At 47.6% G+C, this 21,626-nt stretch overlaps 1 protein-coding gene across 3 annotated transcripts in view; it reads left to right on the forward strand.

Moving 5' to 3' along the window:
- Positions 1-21,626, forward strand: part of SLC25A37 (solute carrier family 25 member 37) — a 46,645-nt gene that overhangs the window by 20,641 nt on the left and 4,378 nt on the right. Inside the window, exons 2-3 of one of the 3 annotated variants that reach the window (XM_003823574.6) lie at positions 16,663-16,891; positions 18,868-18,924. In XM_003823574.6, the coding sequence (XP_003823622.1) occupies positions 16,663-16,891; positions 18,868-18,924 (286 nt within the window). Of the gene's footprint in view, positions 1-16,662; positions 16,892-17,112; positions 17,464-18,867; positions 18,925-21,626 lie in introns of those variants that run through there. The other 2 variants (XM_034965845.3, XM_024929830.4) reach the window with 2 other exon arrangements.

The following is a 21,626-nucleotide window of genomic DNA, read 5'->3' on the forward strand; positions in this document are numbered from 1 at the left end:
CATAAATTCAGCAAGTGGGTCCCGGAGGCTGAAAGTCGAGTCTTGCGGTTGTTTCCTCTGGTGTTTCTCCCTGAGACCCTTAGAACGGCAAGCCTGGTGCGTCTGGTGTCCTGTCATCTTTCTCTGCGATTGTCATCAGTGTGAAAGGTGAAAGGTGTGTGGAGAAAGAACATCCCTTCGAGCTGTGGCTTAGAGCTGTGACTTGGTACCACGTGGTAAGTCACTATCAAGTTAGTAGCCTTTGTGGGAAATCTGGCTTTGGTAGGATCTGGGAAATTTGGACCCCTCATTTGCCCCCTGGCATCTCTAAATTCTGGAGCCCAGCTTTGATGGGGCTTACATCCCCAGCTGTTAACCTGTGGGGTGGGCCCCAGACAGTGGCCAGGTGCATTGCGCTAGGGGAGACAGATCCACAGCAGGCAGAATTTGAGGAGGACTTAAAATACCTGCTTTGGGAGGCCGAGGCGGGCAGATCACCTGAGGTCGGGAGTTCGAGACCAGCCTGACCAACATGGAGAAACCCTGTCTCTACTAAAAATACAAAATTAGTTGGGTGCGATGGCGCATGCCTGTAATCCCAGCTACTTGGGAGGCTGAGGCAGGAGAATCGCTTGAACCCGGGAGGTGGAGGTTGTGGTGAGCCGAGATCAAGCCACTGCACTCCAGCCTGGGCAACAAGAGTGAAATTCCGTTTCAAAAACAAAAAACAAAAAAACACAAAAAAACAAAAACCCGCTTTGTTACCTGCCTGTGGGTGGAATTGAGTTCATCTCTGAATCCGTGGTAGTCATTTATTGAGCATGTGTTTTAGTGAGCATGGCATGGCGCTGGCTCCGAGATCACAGTGCTGCCGCCCTCCTTCACGTTTCTCTGACCTTTCATGGGAGTCACATGCAGACGCATCACTTGGTATAATTATACGTGGAGGAATGAGCAAGAGGAGGCTGGCGACGGGGCTGCTTTAAAAATCCTTTCTTCTGTGGATAATAGGCTAATAGCGGGGTGTGCTTTAGAAGATGTGGCCTCCGCCAAGGGCGTGGGAACTGCATTTGTAGAAGCTGGGAGGACCACACCTGGCTTGGGAGACAGCATGGGTTTCTGAGGTGCCTGGCTCCCTGGCCTGTCCAGTGTGGACAGCTTACGCGCAGCTAGGTGAAATGATTGTGCAGTTGCTGAGGGATTGGGTGGTAGAGCTGGACAGAATTTAGGTGTTCTAACTTGGAACAGGGCTGTGTCCATCTTACCTAGGTGTACAGTTTGGGGAGCCCTGCTGTTTGGTCTAGTGAGACACACTTGGTGTAAATATCTGTGCCCTGTAGTACCCAGATTCCAAGGGACCAGAGAGCATGCCTGCACCCACGGGCTGGGGGGAGCCTAGGTCCTCCAGGGCTGCTGTGGAGCATGGGCTTCTTGGTGCCCAGTCCTATAGCTGAACTTGGGCGGCCTCTGGCTGTTGCCCCCAGGGCTGGTCTCCCTATAGTTCAGAGGCGAGCCAGCTCTCAGCAGCAGGGAGGGCCTTTTCCATAGTATGAACTTGGCCACACCAGACCAGTCAGCAGTGTCGGGAATCTTGGCCCTCAAGGTCCCTGCCTAGCCCTGGCCTGGACTTCAGCACTGGTCAAAGGTCCCCAGAGCTGCCCTTGGCTCTGAGCAGGTGAGTGAACTTCCCAGAGCACTTTTGTCTGGGCCTCTGTGCCAGTGTAAACTGATAATAGTGATTTCCCTCCCCCACCTCTCTGCCAGCTATCTAAGTTTTCTTTGTTACATAATCAGGATTAATTTAAGCAGCCTAGGCCATCCATTTAGAAATGGTTAGTGAAGAAAGGTGAATGGGGAGGGGTCAGAGTCCCTTAGGGGGCCACCATGTGCGAGTCCCTTTGCTCTTTGGGGCCTTGGTTTCCCTTCTGTGAGTTGGGGCAGCTGAAGGGAAGGGCTGCTCAGGTGGTCCTGCCACATCCTAGTGTTGTGTGTAGTGAGTACAGGTGAGAGTACTCCCAACCAGGGCAGATCCTGCTGCTAGGCAGTGAGTCAGGAAGGAATTGGTAAAAATGACGTCATTGCTAAGAATGACGTCTTTTTTGCTGTTTATCCAAAGGAAAAAAAAAAAAAGCAGAAATAAAAGCAGCAGGCAGCTGTCCACCAGACCCCATGCAAAGGGCTTTTCCTTGAATCCTCACAGAGACTTTAGGCAGTAGGTGCCATTAGGAGCCCCACTTACAGATAAGAAAACGGGGGCAGAGAACTGAAGTGAGTCGCCCAAGGACACACATTGAGGAGGAAGCCACAGAGCTAGGATTTAGATACAGAGGGGTCTCCAAGCCTGTCCTTCCAGCTTTGAGGTCCTGGGCCTATATATTCCATCAGAAACTAAAAGGTGTGTTGGGGGGGACCTAGGGTCACCATGGGGTTTTATTTCTGTCCCTTCCTTGTGATGCTGCAGGAACTGTGACCTGGAGTTCCCAACACCAGTGCCCTGTGGCTGGTAGCCTCCTCCTGGGACTCCAGGATCTATTGTTTGATTTAGCCATTTTCTTCTGTAGTCCAAAGGGAGGGATTCAATTCAAACCTGCAATACTGTTCTTTGGGCCATACAGGCCATTTATCAGCAAGTAGAGAAAAACACCCACACCTTCTAGCAAGATTAAGCTAGTTCTGTGGTTCTTAATGATAATTTAAGCCATTTTGATTAACCTAGGTGGTGGTTTTCTCCCTACCAGGTAGGGAATATACTGGAGCCTTTCTAAAAATAGTTCCGATGAAGATAAACATTTATTGAGTACCTACTGTACTCCACTAGGTGAATGCAAGGATTTCTCGTTCATCTCAGGAAGCATGGTTAGGGGATTTTACAGACGAGAGAACTGAAGTTCAGAGAAGTTAAGTTACTTATCCAAGTTCATATAGCTGAAAAATAGAATAGGATTTTGACCTTGTGGTAGGTGGGAACCGGGCTTGTCTTTGTGCTCTCAGGCATGTGGCTGGCGTGGGGTAGAAGCTCTCTATATAATGGTTGAGTGACTGGATGAGCTTCAAAGCTGGTCCCTCTGGCTTTTCCTGCTACCCCAGGCCACGTGCCCAGAAGGAACGCTGTCTTACCTGGGAGGTCTTTATTGACTGTTTGACGCCCTTCCCATCCTATCCCAACCCCTTCCCCATGGCACCTAGTTTCCCCAACCAGAACGTACGTTACTTATGGGCAGAGACGGTCTTTGAGCATTGGGTGGGTGGTTGAACTCAGTTTCTTTGAGATTCTGTGATTGGGATTTTCAGCAAAATATGGTAGCAAGTTGGTCAGAGGGGCGAGTCTGGCAGTAGGGGAGCCCGGGCAAGTCTAACTGTTTGCTCACTGGCAGAACAAAGTTGGGGAGGTTGGAGGGGTAGGGGAACTGAAAGCAAAAGAAAGCTCACAGGGAGCCCCATCGTGCAAAACCGATGATGGCAGAGCTGCCGGGCTGCAGCGTGGAGCGGGGCGGGAGCCTTGTGTGGAGTCTGTGAACGTACTCTAGGTGCCTGGATACTCCTCTTATCTCCCCACTCATGGGTTGATGTGCATGTACGGTGCTTTGACGTGGACTCTTGTGTTAAATTTGTTCTTCTGCGCAGCTTTGTGACGCTTCAGTGAGTGTGTCTATATACAAAAGGAAAACAATTTTGGCTGGGTGCAGTGGCTCACGCCTGTAATCCCAGCACTTTGGGAGGCCGAGGTGGGTGGATCACCTGAGGTCAGGAGTTTGAGACCAACCTGGACAACATGGCGAAACCCAGTCTCTACCAAAAAACACAAAAATTAGCCATGTGCGGTAGCATGCGCCTGTAATCCCAGCTACTCGGGAGGCTGAGGCAGGAGATCGCTTGAACCCGGGGGCTGGAAGTTGCAGTGAGCCAAGTTCACGCCATTGCACTCCAGCCTGGGCAACAGAATGAGACTCCGTCTCAAAAAAGAAAAAAACAAAAAACAAAAAAAACCAAACAATTTTGAGGATGAGGCATTTCTTCCTTACTTATGAGTGGAATGTTTATGGGCCGGTGACATTGACAAGGCTGGCAGAGTCAAGGGGAGGCCCTGGGTAGTCTAGCTTACTAGCAGTGAATTCAATTCTCTCTTGAAAGCACCGTGACTGTTGGAATATTTCAGCCTTAGCCTTTGAATACTGACGGAGTGCCAGGCTTTCGTCTGTCAAGATGCCCCTCTGTGACCTCAGCTTGTTAATGTCTCAAGCGCTTCTTTAGGAGACAGAATGGGTTTGTATTGAACCAACCACTATTGCCCAGTCTCGTGATGACCAGGGTGGTGGAACAGATAAGTTGTGTGACCTCCACGGGTCAGGGCTGTTGACTTTGCCTGTAAGTTACACTCTTGCAGCTGGGCATAGACACAGCCCTCAGGGGTTTTGTGGACATTAACAAGTAAGGATTTAGGTGACTCTGACATAGGGTCTTCCCCAAGGTCAGGCACAGAGGAGGTGGCATCCATGGGACTTAGCATGTTGTAGAAACAGAGCATATTGGGACAAAAGGGAAGTTGAAGATCACCTGGGATCCTTTAGCGTCCATCCCTTTGTGAGAGATAGGATAGCCTAGTGGTTAACAGCATGACTCTGGCCGACCGCCTGGCTTCTTTCTAGTCTTCCTTCTGTACTTTGTGACCTTGAGGCAAGTCATTTGGTCTCTGTGCCTCAGTTTCCCCATTTGTAGAATGGGGATAACTGGTTGCTAATATTGCTGTTTTTATTGTTATAATTATTTTGTAAATAGAAGGGTTGAAGGTTCAGGGAAGCGAGTTGATTGACCTGAGGCCATACAATGTATCAGTGCCAGATGCAGGATGAGAAAGAACTGTGACTCAGGCCCTGTCCCTCTTACCAGGGCAGGGCAGGGCAGGGAAGCTGGGCAGGAGAGACTGGCAGCTCAGTTCCCCCTCCAGTCCAGGGTAGTCCCTTCCCTTTCTGTCTCGCAGTGAGGTCACCAGTTGCACTCATGAAATCTTAGTCCTGTTATCTGGCATCTTTGGAATTTGCCCCACCTGTAGGGCAGAGATAACTTAATCCTTTTTGGTGGGCCACATATGGGATATTCTGGGTGTGTTCTGGGTACACTGGGCATGGGCCAGGCACAGACCCTTCCATCCATTGGAGGCTTTTCTAGAGAAGGGGTGGAGACCAGATTGGGTTCCTAGGGTCGGGGGATGTGGGAATGGCACCCTCTGAACTACAGGCAAGGCTGGGAGCTGCTGCCAGTGGGCGGAGAGGGAAATCTAACTGGTATGTGATGTTAGTGGTGGCCTGGCAAGCAGCTGCAGCTTTGGAGAGAGCGACCAGCCTGTCCAGGGGCCTGGTAGGGAAGGCTTCTGTTGCACGGCCTGTTGCTTTCTCCCAGATATTGGAGAGCCTGTCTGTCTTGCTTACTGCATGGCTTTTCACAGCTCCCATCATATTGCTGTTGGGTGCGATTCATAGCCATGGAAGACACCTGATCATAAAGTAAATTCCACACACTCCAGCAAGGTATTCAGGGCCTTGCATGGTCTAGCCCCACCCTACCTTTCTTCCAGCAAACAATAATTGATCATCTAAGGTGGCAGCTTCTCTCCTAAGTCTGAGGCTGCTTCTCTACCCTCACCTGACTGCTGTCTTCTCTGCACACCAGACCCTCCGGCCACAGGTCCTCATTCCCCAGATGCACCAGCATGTTCACATCCTCCTGCAGCGGGAATTGTTTTCTTCCTCTCCATGCCAAATTTGTCTTTTTCTTTCCCAGTCAAAGTAACATATGTACATAGTCACAAAATGAAATAGTGTAGAAGAGATTGTAGTGACAGCTGTAATTCTTACAGCTTGACATACTCTTCCTTTTTCTAGGTGGCTGTTCAAATGGCTTCCTTCCAGCCACCTTCTCCAGGTTGGATGTGATCTGGACTCTGGATCTCTACCCTATAGCACATCCTGCTGTGGCGTATTCCAAGGAGAAGGGGGGTTTGGTGCTGGGTCTTCTCTCCTGGGAGGCTGAGGAACTTGATTATTGCTATCTTAGCAGAATCGCTATTTTCTACCAAATGTGCAATGAAAACTCTTCACTGAGTCTTTTGCCCCTAGCAATAGCAGTGCCTCCTGAAGCCCCAGTAGACCCTGAAGGTTTCAGGACTGTGTCTGGAGAGCATCAATGACAGGTGGCAGGAATCCTCTGTGGTCCACTTCAGAGGCGGCAGATGACCAGGAGGTGAGACTGTGGCTGGTCTTTTCAGAAGGACAAATGTGACCCTTCTGAAAACTGGGACTATTCGGGGACATCGGTGGAAAGACAGAGGAGCCTTTATGGTTTGTTCTCACACATATGAACCCACTTTCTCCCTCCTCCAACATCAGGGTGACCTGAACGCTGAAGGAAGTCTAGGCCTTCCTGTAGGTGAGGCAGGGAAAGCCACGTAGACCTGATTTAGTTGAAGTGTTTTCCACCAGGTCTCAACTCTTCATTTTGTCTTGGTATAGCTTTTCTGGCTGACTTTCTAGCAAGCTAGTTGGGCTCTTTGCTTGTTCCAAAATGGTAGTTTTCACCAGAGACTTTTCAGATGAGCAGGAAGCTTTTTTCAGAATGTATGTTCCTCTAACTCTGCTTGAGTCTCCCGCCGTGTATTCTGATAGGCATTTGTTTTCCCACCCCATCCCCCCCTTTTTTGAAGTGGGGGCAATGACTACTTTTAGGGGAATCATTTTTCTGTTGCTGGTTTCAAAACATTAAGAGCACCAATTTTTTTTTTTTTTTTTTTTGCAACAGAGTCTTTCTCTCTCAGGCTGAAGTGCGGTGACATGATCATAGCTCACTGCAGCCTCAGTCTCCTGGGCTCAAGTGATCGTCTCACCTTAGCCTCCCAAGTAGCTAAGACTACTGGCACCCACCATGCCTGGCTAATTTTTTAAAAAAATTATTTTCTGAAGAGATGGGGTCTTGCTATGTTGTCCAGACTGGGCTTGAATTCCTGGCAGCAAGTGATCCACCTGCCTTGGCCTTCCAAAGTGCTGGGATTACAGGTGTGAGCCACTGCACCCAGCTCAAATTTTCCTTTTCATTAAAAACATACATATATGTATATGTATGTATATACATATGTATATATGCATGTGTATATATATGTGTGTATATGTATATATGTGTATATATGTGTGTGTGTGTATGTATATGTATTATATGTATATTCTCTTTGTGTATTTATTTTTGCCAGTTTGGGAGATGTTAGAAAAAGACATGATTTGGAATCTTCAACTTAGGGATAAAGTTAGTTGTACTCTGAGAGCTGCAGTTAAAGGATTATTTGTGCTGCTCTGCTCTTGCCTGCGATGTGTGGGAATGATGCTGAGTGATGTCCTCCTGCTTATTTTGCATGATTTTTTTTTTTTTTTTGAGACAGATTCTCACTCTGTCACCCAGGCTGGAGTGCAATGGTGCGATCTTGGCTCACTGCAACCTCCACCTCCTGAGTTCAAGCGATTCTCCTGCCTCAGCCTCCTGAGTAGCTGGGATTACAGGCGTGTGCCACTACACCTGGCTAATTTTTATATTTTTAGTAGAGATGGGATTTTGCCATGTTGGCCAGGCTGGTCTCGAACTCCTGACCTCAGGTAATCTGCCCGCCTCGGCCTCCCAAAGTGCTGGGATTACAGGTGTGAGCCACCACGCTTGGCCAATTTTGCATGATTTTTACATGGCTTTTCAAAGGGCCAGGGTGGGACTATCCAAAGCCCTGTTAAGAGTCCCTCTTCTGTCAAGGAGCCTAGGAAGGGAGCAGGTTTGAGTGAGGAAGGCTGGTGGTTTTGGATGGAGAATGGGTGGTTTTGGACGGGGAGCGCCAACGGTTTTTGTGTGCGTGGTGCTCCTTGATGTGGTCTGGGTTTCTGCATTTGTAGTGTGTGCCTTCTAAGGATGCTGGAAGGTGAGACAGGGCTTTCCAAGGCCTAGATGGGGTTTGTGGCTTTACTTAGGAAGACAATCCTTTCCATAAAGCATGGTGCCAAATGCTTTTCCTCCTGGGCCTCCCGCTGTGATTTGTGGCGTGGAGTTTCAGTGAGGGAGGGCTCTGCAGGAACCAGCTCCTTGGTCTGATCCTTTCTAGACAATTGTGGATGGGAGTTGGCTTCTTGGTGTCTTGAGAGTGTCCTCAGCAGACCCCAGTGAAGCAGGAGCGTAGAGCTCTGGATGGGCTCATGGTGGACATGGGAGAGCTGCTGGCCAGGGGGCTGCAGGGTGAGGCTTGGAAAACGGAGGGGGCTGGGCTTGGCCCCGCATTTTACTGTGGTTTATTTAGTGAATGTCAGTGCTAGCTGGGGACAGTTGACAGACAAGAGAAAACACTGGTTTGATTTTGAATTCTGAAGCAGACATTGGGCAGCAGAGGCTAACATTTGGCATTTATCCTAAACTTTCGAGGTGCCCGAGCCTTATTTCCTTTCTCTGGGAGAAAGTCTGGAACAGAGACAGTGCGGAGCAGCCTCTAGGGCTCAGCCCTGGGCCCCCCTGGAGTTGTGCTGCTCATGGTATCACAGTGCTTGTTTGTTTCCTGTTTGTATCCCCATTGCACCTGGCTCAAGGTAGGTGTAAGGCAAATGCTTTAGAATGAGCCAGTGAGTAGATTTCACACGATCGTCTCCTCAGTCCTAGAAATGCCACGTGAACTTCGAACATGGAAAGTTTTTTATTTTTGAGAGATTGGAGAGGCGGGAGTTACAGGCTGTCTCCAGGTCAGGCAGGGAGTCAGTGGCTGAGTTTCTGATGCTACAGATGGCTGGCTTGGGTGGCATGACCTCTGCAGGACCCCTAGAAGGGCCTGAGGCCCCCTACGAGGCTCAGCTTGCCCCCTTCTCTTTTCTTTTTTGGTCCTAGGCCTGGATCAGAGGCTCCTTACTCACAGGATCTTGGACAAGTCATTTTCCTTCTTGGGCCTCAGTTTCCCATCTGAAAAGGCGGGGGCTGGGCTGGATGTTGTCTCCCTAGGGCCATTGTAGCTTCTGTTACATGATCCCGCCAGCTCACCTGGGACAGAACGTGCATTTTCCACTCTCCCTCCTCCCCGCAGCGAGAGAACGGGCCAGTGAGACAGGCCTTTCCTGTTTTGTCATCTTAGGGGAGAATTGGTGTCAGGGGCTGACCCTTCACTTTGTTCTAGCTTTGCTAGGAGTTTGTGGAGACAGTGGATGCAGATACAGACAGAGTTCATATCACTGGGAGTTTCACTGTCCTGGAGCAGATCTGGAGCTGGAGGGGACTTGCTCAGGTCACACTGGGAGTGGCAGTGTCAGGCCAGAGACCCTTGTCTCTTGATTCCCCGGGCAGGACACGTTTCTCCATCCTGCAGGCAGGTGCAGAGGAGGAATGCTTATTCACAGGCAGCACGTGAGGGCTCCTCTCAGCTGCTTATTTGGCACCCTCTTTCCCCTCCAGGGGCCAGCCACACAACCACCTGCCTCCGGCCTGCTCCCCACACAGTTGCTAGAGGGGTCTTTCTGACTCTCTCTGACACCTGGATGTTCTCGGCACTTGCTGCTTCAAGGGCTTAGGTTCCCATTGGCTACGGCTGTGTTTTCACACGTGTGTTTGGTCAGGTGTCTCTGGTTATTAAATGAGCCAAGGCTTGCATTGCTAAAGACAGAGGTTTAGGAAGTGCCTCGGAAAACCAAGTGAAACAGGTTTCTTTCCGGAAGGATTTCCCAGAGGCTTTAGTATGGTAATGTGCTTATGCATTTCCAAGAGGGGAGAACTAAAATGCAAACGTGGAAACTGATTTTACCGAACAGGAGGAGACTGGAAGCTAGGTCTTGGGCAGGAACTGAAACCTGGACAGGAAAAGAAATTTGTGAAATTCTCTGTCTCCGGTTGTGTGTGTGTGTGTGTGCGTGTGTGTGTGTGCACGCGCGCGTGTGTGTTTATTTTTAATCTCTGCCCTGTCTCTGCATCCTGATTCATTCATTTCCTTTTTCCTCCTCTCCACCCTCACTTCCCTTTCTTGTATTTTTAAAAATTGTAGTAAAATATACATAACAAAATTTCTCATCTTACCCATTTTTAAGCATACAGTCCAGCGGCATTAAGTACATTCATACTATTACACAACCATCAGCATCATGCATCCACAGAACTCTCCTCATCTTGCAAAACTCAAACTTCTGTACCCATCAAACAAGAACTCTCCGTCCTGTTCCCTCCTCACCCCAGCCCCTGGCTACCCCCATTCCACTTTTTGTCTACAAATTTGACTACTCTAGGCACCTCATATCAGTGGAATCATACAGTATTTGTCTTTTTGTGACTGGCTCCTTTCACTTAGCATGCTGTTGTCAAGATCTATCTATGTTGTAGCCTGTGTCAGAATTTTCTTTCCTTTTTTAAGGCTGAATAATATTCCACTGTATGGATATATTACATCGTGTTTATCCCTTCATCTGGTGATGGACACTTGAGTTGCTTCCACTCACTCCCAGATGTTTTTTCCCCTCTCTGATCCTCAAGGAATAGAAAATGCCCAGCCTTCATTTTTACATTTTACAGGTAGTGGAGCTTTAAAAAAGAGTACTTTGGGAGGCACAGATAGGAGCATCACTTGAGCCCAAGAGTTTGAGACCAGCCTGAGCAACATAGTAAGACCCAGTCTCTACAAAAATCAGCTGGGTGTGGTGGTGCGCACCTGTAGTCTGAGCTACTCAGGAGGCTGAGGTGGGAGGATTGCTTGAGCCCAGGAGGCTCAGGCTGCAGTGAGCTATGATCGTGCCACTGCACTCTAGCCTAGGTGATAGGTGAGACCCTGTCTTAAAAAAATAAAAATAAAAAATAAAAAAGAGACTAAATTGAATATTGTCTCTCTGGCTGTGGCCACTTCTGCCTGCCTTCCTAGTCGCCTGCCTTCTGCCTCTCTTGCCTCTCCTGAGGCTGCTGCAGGGTTGATCCCTCCTTGCCTCTTCCTTACACTCCTTCGAGGCACGCTGGTGGTTCGTTTCCTCCTCCTGTTATCATACACTTTCCTTGTTTTTCCCCATTGTTTTTTCTCCTCTGTATCCTGGTGCCAACCTCAGTGGGTGCTCCCTGCAGGCAGGTGGAAGAAATGATGGTGCTGCAGGATGAATGACGCTCTGGCCCCAAACTTGGCTGCTGTGGCTGCAGTGGTCCCAGCGGGGGCCTGACCAGGCCCATCTCCGCACTTCTGGGCCACTTGCCTCTGACTGGGGCTTGTGTCATTAACTATGGCCTGCCCTTGAGTAAACCACCCTGAGGACAGAGAAGTCCACTGAGGTGCGGTGACTGAGGCAGAACTCAATCTTTTACAGGTTTATTCTATCAGGGTTGAGGATGCACCGGGAAAAAGAAACACAAGTTATAGTAGGATCTGTGTCCTGTGCTTTTTCCAAAGAGGGCTCTGGGAACATCAGTATTTAAAGGGGAAAGAGCAAGCAGGAGGGAGAGAAGAAAAATAAAAGGAGGAAGGGTAGGCATTAGGCAAGTGGTACCATTCTTGTGAGGCTCTGATTAGCACTTAGTGAATCTGCATTTTACATGTGAAAAGAAGGGAGTTGGGAAAAGTGAATCATGGTCTTGCACTCAGTAAATCTACGTTTTACATAAGATAAAGTAAGCTTATGAAATTAGAGCTGTCTGTTTGGGAACAAAAAGAAGGTCAGTTTTTGCATGACTCACTTCCCAAGCTTAACTTTCTTTTTCTTTGACATAGTGAGTTTAGGGCCCTGAGGTTTTATTTTTCTTTCACAGCACAAAGATACCCAGTTGACCTTTTTTTTCATAAGAGAATGATGCATTTTGATTCAGTAGTGTTTCCTCCAACTGCTCTACCCCTAATTTAAAAAGGGGAGGGGGTGAGAAATCAGTCCCAAATGTCCCTGTAAGTTTTGGTGTGATGCCAGCCTCCAACTGGCTGACATGAGCAGTTTTGTAAAGGAGAGACCCTCTTGATGGCTTCATGTGTATCATGGGGTGGGATGGGGACAGTCATTGTTGACAGCCAGCCTGTGCCAAGTGTTTCCCAGCAGCTCTCTGGGCGATTATTCCAGCCAAGGATGGCCATGCCCTAAGGTTAAGGAACCTGCTTGAGGTCCCAGAGCTGGAATTGAGATTGACAACCTCGGGCTGGGTGGCTGTACAGCCTGGGCACCCTCTCTGCCCCCTGCCCTCACTCAGCCACTCCCTCCATAGGTAACCAGGGGTAATTCCCTACTGCCCAGGCAGAGGGCTGGGGCTGGAAGGGGTCTAGATGGTCACTTAGTGGTTCCCCAAGCTGAGTCCTGATCGAAATCATCTGGGGAATTTTAAAAAGAAAAAGAAGACTTGAATCAGTGTGTGCTAGGGTGGTGTCTATGGATGGGTATTTTCAAACATTTCCCGGGTAACTCTGATCTTCAGCCCCTGCTCTGATCCTCCCTTTCATTTTCCAGTCAAGGACACTGGGGACCGGAGAGATGAGATGCCGTGACCAAGGTCACTGGGTTGTAGCCAGAGCCAGCATCAGGTCCAAAGTGCGATCTCAGTAGCCAGTTCTCCATGCTGTGTTTGTTCAGACTGCCAGCCCTGCTCAGTGGGGCTCTGGAACTTAAGGAAGGCCTTTGACCATAGGCTGGGCTTGCAAAACCTTGGTAGGACCCTGCCCTTGGCTGGAAACCTCAGGGCTCCAGCCAGGGCTCATCCCCAAGAAGATACACTGCCATTCTCCAAAGTGTGGGGGCCTCTCCCCTGAAGGGCACTGCCTGGAGCCACCTCTTGTTCACAGGCCCATGTTAGGCCCCCTGGGACAAGTTGCCTTGGCTCCATATGTGGTTCTGCAGATCACACCCAGGCTTGAGAAATGCGGTGACACGTGAACTTTGCATTGATGTGAAAAGGTCCAAATTAAAGGTGATGGCAAGCATAGCTAAGTCCAAGAAAGTGTGGCTCCTATTTAGGGGTGGTGGGCTAAGAGACAAGACACAGTACCCTTTCACCCCGGTGCGTATTCTAAGTTGGGTTAGTTTGTTCATCAATTCATTCATTCAACAAATATTTATTGGGTTCCCAATAAATCATCTTACTGGTCCTTGGAGATCTGCTGTGAACAAGACAAACACAACCCCACCTCTGTGGCCTGCACAACCCTGGAAGGTCACACACTAGAACCCTATCACTTGGCCTCTCCATGAATCACCATCATGTAGCCCCTCGACAGGGGACTCTTGTGTTATTACTGACAATATTGATGGTTTTAGACACATATTATCCCATTTAATTTTCCCAACCATTCTCTCAAGTGGGGAAACTTAAACTTAGAGAGTTTAATGACCTTGCCCAGGGTCACACCATGAGTGATGGAATCTGAATTCAGCCCCAGTTCTCTCTGATTCCAAAGCTGGGGTTCTTGACAGCCACATTGTACCACCTGGTACCCTTGCTTTTTGTCAGGGGCAAATATAAGAAGAAGGCAGGTGACACGCGAAGCTTTATTTGCTCTAAAACTTGAGCGATTTCATATGTCCTAAAGGAGGAGTTTTGCCTCTTCCTTCCCAGCATGAACACTTGGCATGGTGTGTACATCTTCATTCATTTGGTCTGGCCAACAGCCACTCGGGAGCTGAATGAGGTGTTGTGACCATGACCTGGGTATTCTCTTGGTTCACATACCTTCTTGGTTGGCACATTCACTTTCTCGTCCTTCCCTTGGTCTTTCTTGCTTATAATATATCCCTTTTTTAATTTTTAATTTTTTTTAAGACAGGGTTTTGTTCTGTCACCCAGGCTGGAGTGCAGTGGCACAAACATAGCTCACTGCAGCCTCAAACTCCTGGGCTCAAGGGATTCTTCCACCTCAGCCTCCCAAATAGCCAAGGCTACAGAGGTGTGCTGCCATGCCTGGCTATTTTCTTATTTTTTTGTTGAAATGAGGTCTCAGTATGTTGCCCAGGTTGGTCTCAAACTCCTGGCCTCAAGCAATCCTCCTGTCTTGGCCTCCCAAAGCGCCAGGATTACAGGTGTGAGCCATCACACCTAGCCTAATGTATCATCTTATTAAATCAGATCAAATCCTTTTTGAAAAGACTTAAAATTGAGATCACTTTAAAAAACGAAAGGATGCAGGGCTACCCTCCCTAGGACCCTGGGGCCCAGGTGTCTTGGCAGCTGCCTTGGGCTGGGCCAGAAGATGTTTTCGCCAGTCTGTGGTAGGAAAAAGGGTGCAGAGTAGCGAGTTTTTAAATAAAGCTAAACTGGCCGGGTGCAGTGGCTCACGCCTGTAATCCCAGCACTTTGGGAAGCCGAGGCAAGTGGATCTCGAGGTCACGAGTTTGAGACCAGCCTGGCCAACATAGTGAAACCCAATCTCTACTAAAAATATAAAAAATTAGCTGGGCGTGGTGGAGGGCGCCTGTAATCCCAGCTACTCAGGAGGCTGAGGCAGGAGAATCGCTTGAACGTGGGAGGCGGAGGTTGCAGCGAGCCGAGATTGTGCCACTGCACTCCAGCCTGGGCAACAGTGTGAGACTCCGTGTCAAAGAAAAAAATAAAAATAAAGCTAAATCTAATTTAAAGTACCATTTTATAATCAGAGGTAGTCTTCCTTACTTTTTTTTAAGCATTAAAAATGCCCTTTCTTTTACGAAATCATGTTTGTGGTGGAGGGCAGTGGTGATTGTTGCTTATATTGTTATTGTTTTTGTGTCCTTTCTGGGCAAAATAAAGTTTGCCTTGGTGTGTCCATTTCCTTTGTGGTTTTAATAGCTGGTGAAATCTGAACTCTGAAAATGACCACTAATTCAGGTGATTGGTTTTCACCGTTCCTCCGAGCCCTGGGGTACCTGGGGCTCTCTGTCCCAGTGAGTAAGAGGGAGCCCCAGAGAATCCTTTGCCCATCTTCAATCAGAGAAGCCCTCCTTTTTTATATGTAGGATTAGATTTTTTTTATGATTTTGTTTGGAGATAAAAGGATACCCCTGCCAAAAGTTGAAAAGCTTCTCCTCTAGGATGTGTGTTGTGGGGGGGGAGTGGGGGAGGGAGGGAGTCGGGGAGGGAGGAAGGGAAGGGTGGGAGGAAGGAAAGGAGGGAGGCAGGAAAGAAGGAAAGGAGGAAGGGAGAGAGGGAGGAAGAAGGAAGGAAGGAATGTAGTGACTTTGGTGGGACTGAGCCGTGGTGGATCTTCTACTTGGCGAGTATTTCTTGCCTACTGTACTAGTCAGAGTTCTCCAGAGAAACAGGTAATAGGATGTGTAAAGTCTACTTGGGTTTGTAAGACCAGCCTTTGGTTGAAGACCTTCCTTGGGTCCTAGCAGACAGAAACCAGGAGAGACAGAGACATCTATATCCGGCTACATAGAGAGGTTATCTGTCTAACTCTCTGCCTGTTCTCTATCTATATCTGTCTGTCTGTCTGTCTGTCTACCTACCTACCTACCTGTCTGTATCTGTCTGTCTGTCTACCTACCTACCTAATCTACCCACCTACCTACCTATCTGTCTGATCTACCTACCTACCTACCTACCTACCTACCTACCTACCTACTTAGAAATTGAGAGATTTACTTTGAGGATTGACCCACATGATTGTGGGGACTAGCAAGTCCAAAATCTGCAGGCTGGAGATTTAGGGAGAGCTGATGTTACAGTTTGAGTCTGAAGGCAGTCTGGAGGCAGAATTTCTTCCTTGAGAGAGACCCAGTTTTTTTCTCACGAGGCCTTCAGCTGATTAAATGAGGTGTATGTACCCACAGTATACAGGTTAATCTACTTTATTCAGAGTCTACTGATTTAAATGTTAATCTCATTTAGAAAATCCCTTCATACGTACATCTAAACTAGTGTTAGATCAAATATCTGGGTACTGTGGCTCATCCAGGCTGACCCATAAAATTAACCATCACACCTGTGCAAGCGCTTTTCCCTCCTGAATGGTGTCCTAGGGATGACAGAGGAGGGGAAAGCCAGGTCTCTGCTTCAAGGAGACAAAGTTATGCATACGAAGAAATTAAGAATGCTGCTGTGTCTGTGGAGTAGCCATTCTTTTATTCCTTTACTTTCTTAACAAACTTGCTTTTACTTTAAAAAAAAGAAATTAAGAACAAGACCATTTATATTTAAGTACCAACTTATGAAATGTAAAAAGGTATTTAGAGGTGACAAGGCAAGTGAGGGCTGGAGGATTTGGAGAGATTTCATGGTGTAGGGACTGAATAGGAGCTTCCAGAACATGGAGGTTTCAGATAAGTGAGGACACAGAAGTCTTCACAACCAGAGTGGGCACCACAGGACAATTCTGCATCTCTCTAGGACTCTGAGTTTTTGAAGGGTTTCCATATGCATTGTTTGGTTTGCTGCTTGCAACAACCCTGTTGTTTTAACTGAAGGTCTTAGGGCCTAGGGATTCCCCAGAGGCCACACAACTTGCCAGTGGCAGGGGAAGGTCTTCCTCTTCCACAGCCTTCTCTGTCTTTCTCCCTTTATGGAGCATAATGAAATGTACGTGCACACATTCATGTAGATTTCATTATGTCCATGTAGAATTCATTTTGATTTCAAATATGTTTCCTTCCCAGAGAAATCCTGTGAAACTACGACATTGTTTTTCTCTCTCTCCTTCTCCAGGTCTTATTTTCCTTCTTTACCATCCTGATTAACTCTATTTTTTGTTTGTTTTCTCTTCTTGCCCGCTCCCAGACACGAATGCAGAGTTTGAGTCCAGATCCCAAAGCTCGGTACACAAGTATCTACGGAGCCCTCAAGAAAATCATGCGGACCGAAGGCTTCTGGAGGCCCTTGCGAGGCGTCAACGTCATGATCATGGGTGCAGGGCCGGCCCATGCCATGTATTTTGCCTGCTATGAAAACATGAAAAGGACTTTAAATGACGTTTTCCACCACCAAGGAAACAGCCACCTAGCCAACGGTATTTTGAAAGCGTTTGTCTGGAGTTAGAAAGTTCTCTTCTTCAACACGTCCCTCCCCAGGGTGTTCCTCCCTGTGACCCAGCCGCCTCGACTTCGGCCCGCTTGCTCACGAATAAAGAACTCAGAGTTGTGTGTGCAATGCACACCCAGACACACGCACACACATGCGCGCGCACACACATGCTTTTTTCTGTTCCCCTCCGCTTTCTGAAGCCTGGGGAGAAATCAGTGACAGAGGTGTTTTGGTTTTATTGTTATGTGGGTTTTCTTTTCTATTTTTTTTTGTTTGTTTTGTTTTTAAACATTCAAAAGCAATTAATGATCAGACATAGGAGAAACCCTGAATAGAAACAAAACTTTTGAATGCTGGATTCAAAAAAAAAAAAAGTTATCTGGACAGCTTCTTTGAGACTATTTAAAAACTGGTACAACAGGTCTCTACAACGCCAAGATCTAACTAAGCTTTAAAAGGTCAAGAAGTTTTATGGCTGACAAAGGACTCGCGCAACGCAGAAGGCCTTTCCCACCTTAAGCTTCCGGGGATCTGGGAATTTTACCCCCATTCTCTTCTGTTTGTCTGAGTCTCATCTCTCTGCAAGCAAGGGCTGAAATCATTTTGTTTGGTTGTTTTGAGGGAGAGAGGCGGGGTGGGGGGGTGCAAATCTGCCAGCAGCTCTTACATAAGGCATGTTTTATTGGGGAGGGCTGAGCTTTTATTTTCTCCTCTCCAGTGGGGTTGGCTTTTGTTGTTTCTTGTTTGGGTTTGGAATGGAAATATGGATAGCAGCATAAAGTACTTTTATTTTGACAAAATTCATTTTTTTCAACAATGGAGACATAGATTTGACCAACAATAACTTCTCCCCCTCTCTTTTTACTCTGCTCAAAAAGCATCTCTCCTCCCATTACCCAACCTTGGTCATAAGTGTGCCTGGCTGGTTTGCAGATATTTGTTCTGCTTTGTAAAAATTGGCCATTAGTGCATTTATTGAGATGATCTCTAAAGAGCTATGCCCTGACCTACCCCTGATTCTATGACATTGGGGCCCTTCTTTTGCTGAAACTGCCTTACGTAATGGTTTTACTCCTTGAAAGAGATTTGACGGAATCCATTTTATGCCAAGTGCTGCCCTGCACTGTTTCTGCAATGTGTGGTGTATGCTGTGGTGATCTTGCTGGGAATGATTATAAGTGTGTGTGTGGTGGGGGAGTGGGTATTACATGCATTGCTGAAGAGTCATCCTGGTGTTCCTCATTCCTCCCACCTTCCCGTGGTCATTTTAATTACGGGGCAGTGTCACCGCAAAGGGAGGAAACTCAAAGCCGAAAGCAAAATTCCAGGCCTGATTCTGGCTTTTGAGGTTCCTGGTTCTTGAAGCCAGGCCTGACCCGACTCTCAGATGGGGTCAGTCCCGTCGCTTTGCAGACTGACCCTGGAAATGTACAAAATGCAGATTCTCCTGATTTCCTCTTTTCTTGCCCAGTTTTTTTTTTTTTTTTTTTTTTTAAAGCCTGGATTTTAACCAGATTTTCTTTTTTCCCCCTTCTCAGCTGTAGATATGATATTATCTCCTTTCAGGGCCCCAGCTTAAGGGCAAAGTGAGTTAATGTGTAGACAAAGGCGAGGGACAAGAGAGAGTTAACATCTAGACAGTGGAAAAAGCCATGGTGTGTGGTTTCTGGGAACCACCAACACTTGCAGGTTTAGCTTTTTCCCAGGGTTGACTGCAAGAAAGAAAACCATGTTTTTGCAAGATTAAAATGTGGTTGAGTGTGCCTAAATTAACCATCCCCATTTTTATCGTATTTCCACCATCACTTTAGGGTTTTAAGAGTCAGTGCTCACCTGGGCGGAGCTGGTAGTACATTTTGCTTCTTAGAAAGCTAAGTCCTGGGTTCCGTCTGATTTTAGGTTCCAGGAACTTCCTGAGAACACCCGATCGCAGAGGGTAATTTTCTGGAGTTTGTTTTGCAGGGATAGCTGGGAGTATGGCCACCCTGCTCCACGATGCGGTAATGAATCCAGCAGAAGGTAATGTTTCATGGTCCCAGGGAGGGGCAGTAGGGGATGTGCAAAGGGGCACAAAAAATGGTTGTGGGGGAGTGGAGAGGACTGAAGGTGGGCAGAGTGGCTCCTAGTCTCCAGTCAGAGCAGACAGGAGAATTGAATTTTTTACTACGTTATCAAAGGCCTCAAGAAAGGACGTGAACATAGGAGTTTTTGGTATTCGTGTGCTCGGAGCTACTCAAAGTGTGTTCTACAGACCAGCAGCATCAGACATCTTGAGGGGTGTTGGAAATGCTAATTCTGAGGTTGGGTGCAGTGGCTCATTCCTGTAATCCCAGCATTTTTTGGGAGGCCGAGGTGGGTGGATCACTTGAGGTCAGGAGTTCGAGACCAGCCTGGCCAACATGGAGAGACCCCCATCTCTACTAAAAATACAAAAATTAGCTAGTATGGTGTGTGCACCTGTAATCCCAGCTACTGGGGTGGCCGAGGTGGGAGAATCACTTCAACCCAGCAGGCAGAGGTTGCAGTGTACCGAGAGCGCGCCACTGTACTCCAGCCTGGGCCACAGAGCCAGACTCCATCTCAAAAGGAAAAAAAAAAAAAAAAAGGGAAATGCTAATTCTGGCCGGCATGGTGGTTTAAAACTGTAATCCCAGCACTTTGGGAGGCCAAGGCAGGCAGATCTCTTGAACCCAGGAGTTCAAGACCAGCGTGGGCAGCATAATGAGACCCCGTCTCTATGAAAAATACAAAAATTAGCCAGGTGTGGTGGTGCGTGCCTGTAGTCCCAGCTGTTCGGGAGGCTGAGGTGGAAGAATTGCTTGAGTTTGGGAGGTTGAGGCTGCAGTGAGTCGTGATTGCACCACTGCACTCAGCCAGGGCGACAGAGCAAGACTGCCTCAAAACAGAAAAGAAAACAAAGGCTAATTCTCAGGCTCTACACCGAGCCTACTGGATCAGAATCCCTGGAGCTAGGGACCAGAATCTGTTTATTGGTGATTCTGTTGCATGCTTTTGCACTATTCTAAAACCTATGTGTGCATACACACACACACACACTCTCTCACACACTCACTCTCTTAGCCCTTGTTAACCCTTATCGATCCTAGACAAATGTATGGGGAACCCATCAGAGGCTATTCTGTAGGGCTAGTGTTCAATTTGACTGTTTAATATGAAAGATTATGGATCACATTTCAAACATATGTGAACGTGGAGAGAATAATATGATGAACTGCAATGTGTCCATCACTGTGCTTCAGAAATTCACATTGGGTCATTTTGTTTTAGCCATCTCTTTCCACATTATCTTCTTTTTGTTCTTTTAAATTTCGGGGGTAATATGAAGCAAGCCTCAGCTGGGCAGACCAGAGTCTGTTCCCTTTTTATATATCCCGGCATCTTAGCCAGCTCGTGTCTGAATAGTGAGTACCTTTTGGGCCTGGCACTGGGCAGGCCTTCAGCTGGGTCATTCTCTACCTGGCGATGGCTTTAGGTGAGTTGTGGAGCTCTTTTCACCTTTTTGCCTCATCTGAAAATAGTTCCTGGCCAGAAGGGAGAATTGGTGAGAAAAGTTTCAACATTTTAAGTCTCATGCTATAAGTTTGCCTATCTTTTGTCTTTCAAGGTGAAGCTATTAAATTTGTTCTCAGCTACCCTCCATGTCCTAGCAGATAGAGGACTTGGTCTGACCTTCAGGGTTGTGATGGGGCAGGTTGGGAGGTGGGCGGGGAGTCTCTGTGGTCTGGGTGCTGAGGTTGACGCGATGGGCAGGTGAAGAAAATCACCTTCTCCATTCCCGTTGATTTCTTTATCGTGTGCCACACGAGGCATGCTGGAGGGACACACACCTTTCCCCCTTTTTATTTACAAAGTAGAGAGCTGAGAAAGACAGCTCGTGTTCTGTTTTGTTTTGTACACATTATCTTTCTCAAGAGATGTGATGTCCTTAAGTAAACTGACCTGCCTTCATGGCTTGTCCTGTAATGAATGCGTTCAAGACAGTGTTTTGGGGACAGGAAAGAGGCATTCTTAGGTAAGCGGCGGCGGGGGGTGGGGTGGGGTGGAGAGGAAACCCTTCTAGGAAGCAGTTCAACGAAAAACCTAAAAATGCCCAAATAAACATTCGCTTACATATTATATATCTTGGGCTTCTTTTTATGACAGTTCATTCAGGGACCCAGTCAGTAAACAGGTAGTTAACTTCGTGTAACCAAGCAAGGGTTTTGTTTATCTTTTTTAAAGGAGAAAAAAGTGAGGCTCAAACTCTTTCTCCTTGTCATAACTATTGGTTTACAGTCTTTATTTGTTTAAAAGTAAAGCACATTGTATGTATTTATTTGGCAATACATGAGGCCATTAAAACCCTGAGCCTAAGGTACCACAGTTAGTCTCATTTGCCTCTTGTCCTGTGAACTCCACTTAGAATGTCATTGAACTTGGGCAGACATAATTCTAGTGTCTGTTCCAAACGCACTGTGTCGCAGAAGCTAGAATTACCATTAGAGGCACAAACCCCTGAGAATACACAAGCGGACACGCTTCCAGTAGATGTGTTGGGGAAGGAGGAGGGCAGAGGGGACAGGGGACAGGATTCAGCTTTGTGGTGGGTCCTGAGGGTTCCTACCAGGGGTAGCCAGGATCTGGGAAACAGATCAGCGACTCTAGTCTGAAGTGGCTGCGTGGTTCGGGGGCTGCCTTCAGCAAGATTCAGGCAGGAGAGA

The sequence above is a fragment of the Pan paniscus genome, chromosome 7 (assembly GCF_029289425.2).
Source record: "Pan paniscus chromosome 7, NHGRI_mPanPan1-v2.0_pri, whole genome shotgun sequence".
Classification (NCBI taxonomy): domain Eukaryota; kingdom Metazoa; phylum Chordata; class Mammalia; order Primates; family Hominidae; genus Pan; species Pan paniscus.